This window comes from Vigna umbellata, chromosome 6, assembly GCF_029865625.1.
Source record: "Vigna umbellata cultivar VRB3 chromosome 6, Vumbellata_1.0, whole genome shotgun sequence".
Taxonomy (NCBI): domain Eukaryota; kingdom Viridiplantae; phylum Streptophyta; class Magnoliopsida; order Fabales; family Fabaceae; genus Vigna; species Vigna umbellata.
This window is the reverse complement of record NC_142170.1, coordinates 4,487,214-4,498,633: the sequence shown is the minus strand read 5'-3', so window position 1 is coordinate 4,498,633 and position 11,420 is coordinate 4,487,214. Positions and strand designations below refer to the sequence as shown.

The 11,420-nt window shown below is 35.7% G+C and overlaps 3 protein-coding genes across 3 annotated transcripts; 1 reads left to right on the top strand and 2 right to left on the bottom strand.

Annotated features, from left to right (window-relative positions):
* The first annotated feature begins 1,164 nt into the window (after positions 1–1,164).
* LOC148196615 (uncharacterized) lies at positions 1,165–4,663 on the top strand. Its single transcript, XM_088093261.1, has 3 exons — positions 1,165–3,945; positions 4,029–4,252; positions 4,352–4,663. Exons 1-3 carry the CDS (start codon positions 1,918–1,920, stop codon positions 4,611–4,613), a joined length of 2,514 nt encoding a protein of 837 aa, XP_087949387.1. The 5' UTR covers positions 1,165–1,917; the 3' UTR covers positions 4,614–4,663.
* Positions 4,664–5,547: 884 nt separating this feature from the next.
* On the bottom strand, positions 5,548–7,480 carry LOC148196614 (uncharacterized). The gene is made up of 2 exons (XM_088092935.1): positions 6,075–7,480; positions 5,548–5,998 (listed from the first exon to the last, which is right to left on the bottom strand). Exons 1-2 carry the CDS (start codon positions 6,249–6,251, stop codon positions 5,696–5,698), a joined length of 480 nt encoding a protein of 159 aa, XP_087949061.1. The 5' UTR covers positions 6,252–7,480; the 3' UTR covers positions 5,548–5,695.
* A 137-nt stretch (positions 7,481–7,617) lies between these two features.
* Positions 7,618–10,262, bottom strand: LOC124839041 (uncharacterized). The gene is made up of 2 exons (XM_047314782.2): positions 9,960–10,262; positions 7,618–8,133 (listed from the first exon to the last, which is right to left on the bottom strand). Exons 1-2 carry the CDS (start codon positions 10,189–10,191, stop codon positions 7,820–7,822), a joined length of 546 nt encoding a protein of 181 aa, XP_047170738.2. The 5' UTR covers positions 10,192–10,262; the 3' UTR covers positions 7,618–7,819.
* Positions 10,263–11,420: the final 1,158 nt, after the last annotated feature.

Here is an 11,420-nt window from a genome sequence, read left to right as displayed (position 1 = left end):
ATTTATAATAGAAGAAAATGAGTTAAGCACAAAATACAAAAAAAAAAAAATAATAACAAACAAACTAAAAATAAAAGATAAAGATAAGATAAAAATATATCTAACACAATTAAAAATGATATCATTAGTCCATCAAAATTTAGTATTATTTATTGTACCGTATGATCGGCCAATCAACTCTTTCACATCTGACTACTCAGTCACGTTTCCAAAGGAACGAAGACTTTCCCGATCCCAAAGGCACGTTGTCACAATCGACTGTTCAGTCAATGCTTCCACAGTTGACCGATCAGTTATTGAATTGTTAAGACTACAAATCCAACATGTTTAAACAAGTAAAAAAAGGTAAAACACGTTTATGGACTTTTGGGCCGTAATTAGACCAATTTTAATCAAAACCCACTTTGAAACTTATAATATAGAGATAAGATAAGAAGGTAGGTGATTGTATTTATTACAAATTTATAATTTTCGATCGAATTTGTTTAACTAACTTGAACATTGGAGTGTCTTTAACAGGTACTCACTCGTTCAACCTAAAAACTAAAGGAAAAAGACTAAAAGCTATTGTAACATAAATCCAAGATAACATTAAAAGACTAACAGAAAAGTGTGATTGAGTACTTCTCACTCTAAAACGTTTATTATGTTCATGATAATGATTGACTACATTAATTGATAAAGATTAAAATATCTATGTCGGATCATTTACCTTAACAAATTTAAGTAACCTAATACTAGATTGAGTGAATTTAAAGATGGTTTGAATTATGTTTCATAAAAAATGTATGTACAAAATTAATCTACTTCATCAAATTTTAATTTCATTGGATCGTATTTTTACTAAAAATTGACCAGAGATAAGTGTCAGTAATCCTTTGTAATATAATGCTTTCCACTTTATATGAGAAAATAAATAATTATTCGTAATTAATTGGAATATGAAATACAATCTAAGGCTACATTTGGTATTAGAAAAAAGAAGAGAGAAATAAAAAAAGAAAGGTGAAAAAAAGAAGTAAAAGGTGATTGTTTTGAAAATAGTAAATAAGTGTTTGAAAAATTAATTAGACTTGCCTGAGATTCCCGAAAAGAAAATAAATTCTTAAATAGAAATATTGCTGCTCTAACTTAATGGATTGTGTACATTTTTTTTTGGTTTAAACCCTTCGTTGGTCCTCAAGTTTGTATGAAAATCTCAGTTGGGTCCTCAAGTTTTTTTCTGTCTCAATTGGGTCATATTTTTTGTAAAAGTGAGCACATTTTGCCATAACCGTTAAGTGTTGTGAAACGGCGTTAAAATGGTGTGAGCTGGAGCACAGAGAATGTGGTGACGTGTTTAGGGTTTCTTACGTGGACTGTTTTGTTTAAAATAATAGTGGTGATGTGGCAACCCTTTATTCATATTAGGTATATCAGAATTAGGGATTTGAAAATTGGAATTGGGGATTTAATTTGGTTGTTGCGAGACGAAGCGGAGGACGAACAAGAACTCCAATCTTGAACAAGACGAAGAGGGCAGCTAATAGTTGACGCGACTAAGGTAAGATACCTCGTTTCGTCTTTGGTTTTGTGTTTCAGTGCATGTGATTTGTGGTCTTCGACAATTGGGTTTTTGTCTTGGTCTGTATGTATTTTTATAATGCTTTGTGGTCCCCATTTTGCATGTTCAATTGTTACATTGTTTATCAGTTGTAGTGGTCCCAAATTTTGTTTCTTGAATTGTTTTTCAGTTGTAGTGGTCCCCGTGTCTATGAGTGTTTCGTTAGTGGGGATGTTACTTTGTTCCCTGTCCCCCTGTCTTTGTCGGTGTGAGTGTTTAGTTAGTGAGTGAGTGTTTCCGTAGTTGTAGCAGTGTAATATTCGAAACACTTGTTAACCCCCATAATGTACAGGTTATAAAAGGAAGTTGTTGATATGGATGAGGAACGTATTAAGGTGGTGGTCCACCATTCTGGAAATTTTGTGAGTGATGATAATGGGAACTTAAGCTTTGAAGGAGAGAGAGCAGAATGGTCTTGTGATCCAGACTTGTTTAGCTATTTTGGCATAGTAGCGTCAGTCAAAGATTTAGGTCATATGGACATCAAAGAGTTATGGTACGGTTTAGGAGGTCAGTCTGTGCACCCAGATAGGTTAGAATTATTAACTGATGATAGGGGTGCCATGCACATGTTGAACATTGCTAGGTTAAATGATGAAGTTCATCTGTATGTGGTTCATAATATGATGGAACCAGAAATAATAGAAATGATTGATTGGGTTGGTGGTCAAGTTAATGATGAAGGTGATGTTGCAAGACAAGTGGAGGAGGTTGAGGTTGTTCGTGATGTTCAACTTGGAACAGAAATGGTGGAGGGTGAGGGGGATACCCATGAGGGTGAGGTCCATACTGAAGTTGAAACAGAAATGGTGGAGGGTGAGGGGGATACCCATGTGGGTGATGTTGAGGTCCATACTGAAGTTGGAAGAGAAATGGTGGAGGGTGAGGGGGATGCCCAGGAGGGTGATGGTCTGGATCATACTGCAGTAGGAAGAAAAATGGTTGAGGGTGAGGATGATGCCCATGAGGGTGAAGGTGATGGGTATGAGGGTGATGGTGAGGATCATAGTGATGTTGGTAAAAAAATGGTTGAGGGTGATGGTGAGGATCATAGTGATGCCCATGAGGGTGAAGGTGATGGGTATGAGGGTGAAGGTGAGGATCATAGTGATGCCTATGAGGGTGATGGTGAGGATGTTGAGATCCATCATGAGGAGGAAGCTGAGGTACATGATGTAGATGATTTTGAGCTAGAGGATTATGAAGAGGATGATGATGTAGAAGACAGTGAGGGTGATGCACATCAGGCAGAGTCTGAGGACGAAGATGTAGATAGAAGTGAAGGAAGTCTAATTGATGTCAGCGTGCATTGTGACATTGGGACTTCTAAAGGAAATGTGGGAGAACAAGCTTCCAGTGCCTTACTTGAGTCTGAACGGTCAACAGATAATGAATTTATTCATGATATGTGTGGGTTGTCTGACAATGAGTGGTTATCAGAGGAGTTGTTGAGTGGATCAGATAGTGAGGACAATCATGTGAGGACTAAGATAAGGTTTCCCACTTTTAGTATGCCTAAAACTTTGGTGGATTATAAATGGGAAGTAGGAACCTATTTTCCTGAGAAAAATGAATTCACAGATGCCATAAGGACTTATGCACTAAGTAATGGGAGAAGTTTAAAATTTATTAAGAATGACAAGAAAAGGATTTCTGTCAAGTGCTTGGGTGGAAGAGGAAATTGTAAATGGTATGCGTATTGTTCCTTTAGGACTGATATCAGTGCATGGCAACTGAGAAAAGTGTTTGATAACCACAACTGTAGTAGAGATTTCAATGTTAAGTTGATCACTTCAAAGTGGTTGAGTGAAAGGATGGAGAAAACTGTGAGAGAAAATCCTACAATGAAGGTCATGGACATTAGGGACAAAGTTACTAGGAAATGGAATGTAGGAATTTCAAGAAATATGGCGTTTAGGGCAAGAGCAATGGCAAGAGATAAGGTTGAAGGATCATTCAAAGATCAATATAGAAGACTTCGCGATTATGGTCATGAGCTGCTGAAAACAAATCCAGGAACAACAGTAAAAATCAAAGTTGATAATAGTAATGGTGAGGTCATATTCCAAAGATTTTATGCATGCTTGAAGGCATGCAAGGATAGCTTCATTTGTTGTAGACCTATTATTGGCTTGGATGGATGCTTTCTGAAAACCAAGTATGGAGGGGAGTTACTAACAGCAGTGGGAAGAGATGGAAACGACCAAATGATGCCCATAGCATATGCTATTGTTGAGGTAGAAAACAAAGACTCCTGGACTTGGTTCTTGGAGCTCCTTATTGAGGACCTTGGTGGGGCAGCTGTATGTGCAGGATGCACATTTATTTCAGACCAACAAAAGGTCAGTGAATGTTCAATATGTTTTACATATAACTGAATATCTTCATTAAACAAATGTTAATTACAATATGTTGAATATGTCAGGGTCTTTTGCCAGCAATCCAGGATCTTCTACCTGGTGTAGAACAAAGATTTTGTGTTAGGCATTTATATTCAAACTTCAGAAAAAAATTTCCTGGAAAAAACCTTAAACGTCTGATGTGGCGGGCAGCAACAGCAACACACCCACAACAATGGGAGACTGAAATGAGGAATATTAGAGACATAAATCTTGACGCATTTAAATATCTGATTGCCATCCCACCTAGGTATGCATTAAGTCTTCTAGTTATTAACTCTTAACCATATTTCAATATTTTCTTCCTTGCCATGACACATAGTTGACTACTTATATTCACTTATCCCAGGTTTTGGTCAAGATCTAGATTCACCTCTAGATCACAATGTGACACTCTTGTCAACAACATGAGTGAGGCCTTTAATAGTGTGCTAGTCGACAGTAGGTCTAAGCCTATTATTACCATGTTAGAAGACATAAGGGTTTACATAATGAAGAGATGGGCTGCCAACAGGACAAAGATCACATCATATCAAGGTTCAATATGCCCCAAGATTTTTAGCAGATTTCAAAAGGAGTCCTGGTTAACTAGACATTGGTTACCAAGGTAACTTTTATGATGTGTGTTTCCATTCATGTTAACTTTCTTTCCATTTATTGTGATCCATCTAATTGTGTTTTCAATTGTGTATTACATACAGGTGGTCAAGAGAAAAATTATTTGAAGTGAAACATCTTTTAGAATTTGGTCAGCAATTTGTTGTGAATATTGACACCATGGACTGCACATGTAGAAAATGGCAATTACTGGCATTCCGTGTACTCATGCCATCACTGCAATGAAGTTTTTGAATATAAATGCAGAAGACTACATTGGCAACTGGTTTAGGAAGTCTACTTATGAAGAGACTTACAACACAATAATTAACCCTATCAATGGACAACATGTCTGGGATGTTACACCCTATGCAGATATATTACCACCAAAGAAGAGGACAATGCCAGGAAGGCCCAAGAAGAAACGAAGGCTAGAGGAGTGGGAGTTGAAGAAGAATAACAGTGAATTAAGAAAGGGTGGCCAGAGGAAAACATGTGGCATCTGCAAACAACTTGGACACAACAAAAAAGGCTGTCCACAAAGACCTCCAACAGTAGAGGTTCCTACAGCCCAATCTTCTCAAGTCACCCAACCTCCAGCAACACATGTTCCTATTGGTGACCAATCTTCTCAAGTCACCCAACCTCCAGCAACTATGCCTTTCTCTGATGAATGATGTACTGATCAATGATCTAATGTACTGATCCTAAATTTATATTTTGTAGCAAATGTTTGCTCTATCATTTTGAACACAGTCTGTGCAAATGTATTGTTATGATGTATTTTGGATATATAAGACAATGTTGTTATCATTTTGAATATGTTTGTGGTTATCAGAAAGTGATTACTGCCCAATTTTGTTATCACTCATCAACTTTATTTCTCATTACTTTATTGCTCATTGCTTTATCATTATTCCACTTAAAGTAACAATACAATTAAATGAAATTAAATGACACACATTATCACTGTAATAACTCACCAACATTAATAAAACACACATTACATATAAGCCAAGTTTCAAGTCTGATAACATTAATAAAAAACACATTACATATAACCCAAGTTTGAAATCTGATCACAGATGACACAGCATCAACCAACTTTCACCAACATTGCTAATACAATTACATTCAAAACAAATATGACAAAGATCATCCCCACCAACAATTTAAACCACTTATCTAACTTAACTAAACTTTTCTCTATACAACCCAGTCTGATCTTTGGACAATATGTTTCTTCCATTTGCAACACACTGTCTTCCATGCTCATCACACCCACTTCTTCAGTTCTTTCACTATCAGTCCTTTCTTCTACATTCAGCCATTTTCCTTCATTTCCTTCGTCAATGCACCACTTGAAGAAGTTGCAACCAACCAATTCTCCACTCCCACCCTGTTCAACACCAACACACACACCTTCGTCAAAACCCAAATAAATAGACATAGATTTATTGTGATATCAAACTGACCTTGAAGTTAGGGCAACCCCAGAATTTTTTCCCCTTGTTCTTAGGGGTTCTCGCAGTACGAAACACTGCACTGTGACCACAGAGGCATTTTGGGTTTCCATCGAAGCTCCTAACACTGCCACTACTGCGTTGCATGGCCGAACCCAAACATTGGCAAGAGAAAGATGAACGAGACATCCTTACCACCTCCTCAACAGTGCTTGCCCAAGACGTAAGACACCAGCTCTGGTTCACCAAGACGAAACACGATCCTCTCCAACAGGAGAATATACTTTGGATGAGATGGGATGCCCTTAAATGTTAGGGCTTCGTAGCCTACGTGGATAAAAACAACAAACAGTCAATTTTAATGCACAATGCCACGTCCGTAAATTGAAAAATCCAGCTCACACCATTTTAACGCCGTTTCACAACACTTAACGGTTATGGCAAAATGTGCTCACTTTTACAAAAAATATGACCCAATTGAGACAGAAAAAAACTTGAGGACCCAACTGAGATTTTCATACAAACTTGAGGACCAACGAAGGGTTTAAACCTTTTTTTTTCAATCAATTTGTTTTTTGCGCCAGCACTCCCTCATCCAATTCATCTTTTATTATGCCTTTCATAAACTCTTCCCCCATTTAGTATGATAATTATCGGCAAAAATATTAAAAATAAAAATAATAAAATGATGTAATCAATAATAAAAATAAATAGTAAAACACCAATACAATAAAAAAATAATATTGATTTTCTTTCTAAAGTAATCTTTAAAAATAAATTTTAATTTCTTTTCTTTCATTTTCTCTTATTTATTTTTATCTGTTTTATTTCAACTTATTTCCTTATTTCTCTATTTCTTTTCTCTTTTAGCAAACATACCCGAAATCGAAAGAAACTTAAATACAGTATGGTATTATTGAAGCACCAAAAGAGTTTTCGCTCACCACCTTTTGAACTTCCTTCTCAATATTTTCTCTCATTTTCAAATACTCATTGGCGCAACATACCCTCGTGCCACTTTCTTCGTACCTAACCTAGACTAATGGATTTGATTAATTCCTCTTCGCATTAAATCGATCTACAAAAGTGTTATGTGCTCCTAAGTGTTATGACTTCACACCCAAAGGGAGGTCGATACCACAACCTTGGTTGAGACAAGAATGTGTAACCACCCAGTCCAACCAACATTTGGGCTTCATTTTACAAAGTACACCCAAAGGAACTACCATTAATGATGGAATTTATGCAACAAAAAGGTTTTACTCGTGAAAACATCCATCAATCACAGAAACAATTGTCAAGTCAATCATATGGACAGACAGATCCTTGAGGGAATTTGCGTGAGCATTATCACACGACATTTTTAAATTATGATATAGACATGAAATATTCATTAACTAATCTTCAATTACTCATTTTGATAAGATTTTTCTTTTCAACTACATTTGTCTCATTTTAATGAGAATTTGTTTCGTAGCCCCCACGTGACCACACAATCTTCAGCCACTTATGTGAACGGTTAAGAACTGAAGAGAACAGGAGCCAAGATGCAAAATAGATTTAAGTTGAGCTATAATAGATGGCAAATTTACGCAACACATTGTTAATTATAATTATCTAAAGAAATCAGAAAATATGGTTTGCATCCATAGCTATACAGGACCATAAATGGTTATTTAAGAAACAAATAATCCCAACCTGATATTTGGCTTAGATGAGAGGAAGCTAACGAGAAAAATAGCTTTACTTTCATTTGCTCACAGGAATTTTTCTATGCTTGAGGTCAATGTTGTCTTGGGCACAGCTCCAATAACTGTATCTTTCTTCTCACCATTCTTAAAAATAATGACAGTGGGAATACTTCGAATCCCATAACGGCTGGCAGTTGAAGGGCTCTCATCAGTATTGAGTTTGTAACACTTCAGCTTACCAACATATTCCTTGGCCAGTTCATCGATTATCGGGTGGATCATTCGGCAGGGACCGCACCATGGGGCCCAGAATTCAACCAGTACGGGAGTCTCGGATTCAAGCACAAGTGATTCCCAATTTGCATCAGTAATAGCATTCACTGCAATATTCAATGATACAAAGTGTTTCACTTTAGCAAGTATTTTTACTAAGACATGCAACAATACTCCGGAAATGTAAGGCAGCAGATAATTAAGATCCACGTGCTTCTCATAGAGTAAAATGACAAGTGATGAAGCTAAAATGTAAAACATGCCCATACCAGCCAAATGAAGTACAAACAGGCAAAATGAAAAAAATACTACTAAAAATTTAAAAATATTTTTAGGTTGTATGGCAAAGAAAAAAGATTGCAATTTTTTTTTCTTCGGAGAGGAGTCTTGTTTCAACACTACCAAAAAGTAAACCTTCAAAGTACTATTAGGTCCTACAATAATTCATACCCAGATGGTCTACTAGGTCCAAACAACATAGCAATGTGGGTCTACACTAATAAAACTAAAGATGAAACATTTGAAAACTTCAAAAGCTGGAAGTTCCTGGTGGAGAACCCAATTGGAGTTCCCAAGGTGTTTTAGGCTTAAGTTGTTACTATTACGTATTGAGGAAATTTAATCAAAAGCATTCTCCCAACCTTGATAATCTGAGAATATTTGGCTTTGTTGCATATGCTCATATAAGGCAAGCAAACCTAGAAGCATGTGTAGTTAAATGCATGTTTCTATGATATAGAGAATGTGTATAGACATAAATTTTAAAATGACTTATAAGTCAAAAGTTTCAGGATGTGAGTCTTGGATTAATCATGATAGTAAAAAGGAAAATGTTGCGGCAGAGATTGGCATGGCGTCTGACTTTCCACAGAAGGATGAATTAGATGAACTTGTAGAAGAAGGGTCGGACACGATGAAGACAAACACGCTAATGATAATTATAGTATTGTCAGTCTTAGAACAAGGAGAACAATCAAAGCTTTGAAAAAAGGTATGAATATGCAGATCTTACTGCATTCTCCTAAGTAGTTGCTAGTGACGTGTTACAGGATGAACCCTTAAGTGTATTATTGCCTACTCTAGCATGTAAGGAGAAAACTCAAGTTAGATGCCATGAAGGAGGAGATGAATCCCCTCGTTTGAACAATACCTAAAATTTGGTTCATAAACTTGTTGGCTCTAGGATGGTCAGTTGTAAATGCATTCTCAAACAAAAAAAAAAAAAATCTAGAAATAAATTAGAAAATATTCAAGGCAAGATTGGTTGTTAGAGACTTCACCGAGAGGGAAGGAATTGATTATAATAATACGTTCATGCAAATATTTAACCTTACATTACATGTAATGGGTCGATGCGAAACATTACAGAAGAAAATGAAAAGGCCTGCGAGAGTGACTTTAAATGATGATGTGGTTTCTGTTCCGGTTGTTCACTAAATTTATGACTACAGGCATGATACGCTAACACCGTAAAATTAGTCCTGTTGCCAATAGCGATATAGTTAGGTTATAAAACACAGGTACATGTATATACAAGGAAAAACTCTTCAAACAATTCCAGCTATTCCATTTTTCTCACCACAAAACAGATAATTATGTAAGAAACGTTTCAAACTATGCACAGTTGTAAGAAACAACCAAAGCACTAGAAGTCCAGATCTACATCATATTAGGCGTCAAAGAAAAATCAGAATACAGAAGAAAAGGATATCAAATGAAAAAAAAAAAAAAAACTGTTCTACTTTTTTTAGCTTCACTCACCAAAATGCTCAAAGGCTAAATAATTAGCATAATCTTTGGAATAATTCAATCATTCTATCACATCCGCATAGCGCAAAGGAAATTTCATAAAACATCTAACAAATCAAAACGACATCACAAAACTCGCACAGAACCTAAATAACAAATCTTCGCAACGAAATCGAAACGTAACCTTCCATGGCGGTATCCTGTGCCTCACAAGCGATGCGTCCGCCGCGAGGAGCGGTTCTCGAAGCGGCGCGAGTCGATAAAACGGTTCCAACGGTGGCTCGGAGCCGGAGGCCAGAGTAGCGCGGCAGCGCAGCGGAGTTGAGGCGGGCGGTGACGGGAATCGGTGGAGAGGTGAGGGAAGGGAGTGTGGAGGAGCGAGTGAGGGTTAGGGATTGGAGTTGCACGGTGGCCATGATTGCGAGAATCGCAGGTCCAGAAGAAGAATTGTGGAATCAAAAGAGTGTTACGTTGAACTGTGTTACAATTCCCAATACTATTTCTACTTTTTTTTTTGAAGATATTGGTACTATTATTGTGTGGATGAGATGAAACTGAATCGACACTAAGACACTCCCATTGGTTTACATCTTGCAGCTAGTTTTGTTTTGGACACACCGTCAACTTTTCTCAATTATATCTAAAATTAAATAATTTTTGAAATATCAACATTCATTAATCTAGAATTATTTCAGTTATTTTATGCTGTTTAATATAATTTCTAGTAATTTAATATATATATATATATATATATATATTTTACTTTGACTTCTTAAGTGGTGGGTTTATTTTATATTATTTGGTCAACTTCGACCATACAATAAAAGTATATTTGTAATTTTTCTTTTCAAGTGAAAAATATTCACGTGTTAAAAGGCATGGAACAACATTTCCTATATAAAATTATCAATTAATTGATAATTACCTCTAAAGTAATTTTCACTAAAACTAATTAATGATATATTTGATGTTTTTTTCATTATTTAACACTTTTGAATATAAATTCATAATTACACTTAAAGGATATTAATTTATATGGTTAATGAATAAAATCACGTAAAAGTTAGAATGATTATAAGTGGATTAGAAAATTAAGGATCGAAATAAATTTAATACATTCAATAAAGACATAAATGTGTTCCATAATTGTAATAAACTTATGAAGTCTTAATCATCATAATTTAAACCCTATGAGACTAAGATATTTATGTGGTAGACACTAATAAATAAACTTCATATATAATCATAGACTATGATGAAAAATAATCCAACTATGAATAAAATTTATTATGGGTAATTGATATTTGTGGGTAATAGATATCTCTGGGTAATAGATATCTCCAGGTAATGGGTAACGAATAATTTAATATTCGTTTATTAATGGGTCGGGTTCAGATATCATACTATTTGTATCTGTAGGTATCCGTTATTCGTTAAGAAAATAAAATTATGTATTTATCCTTTATTAGGCTTAAGTTGTTGGAGGTTTTATTTTTTCCTTTTTGTTGTTGTGCTCATTAGCTTTCATTTTTTGCGGAAATCTAGAGCTCTGAGGTTTATGTGGTTGTTGATAAATGAGTCTCCTTAGATTTGAGACATTATCTGTCGGCCAAAAACGATATTGTTCTCTTCCAGGTACCTCTTT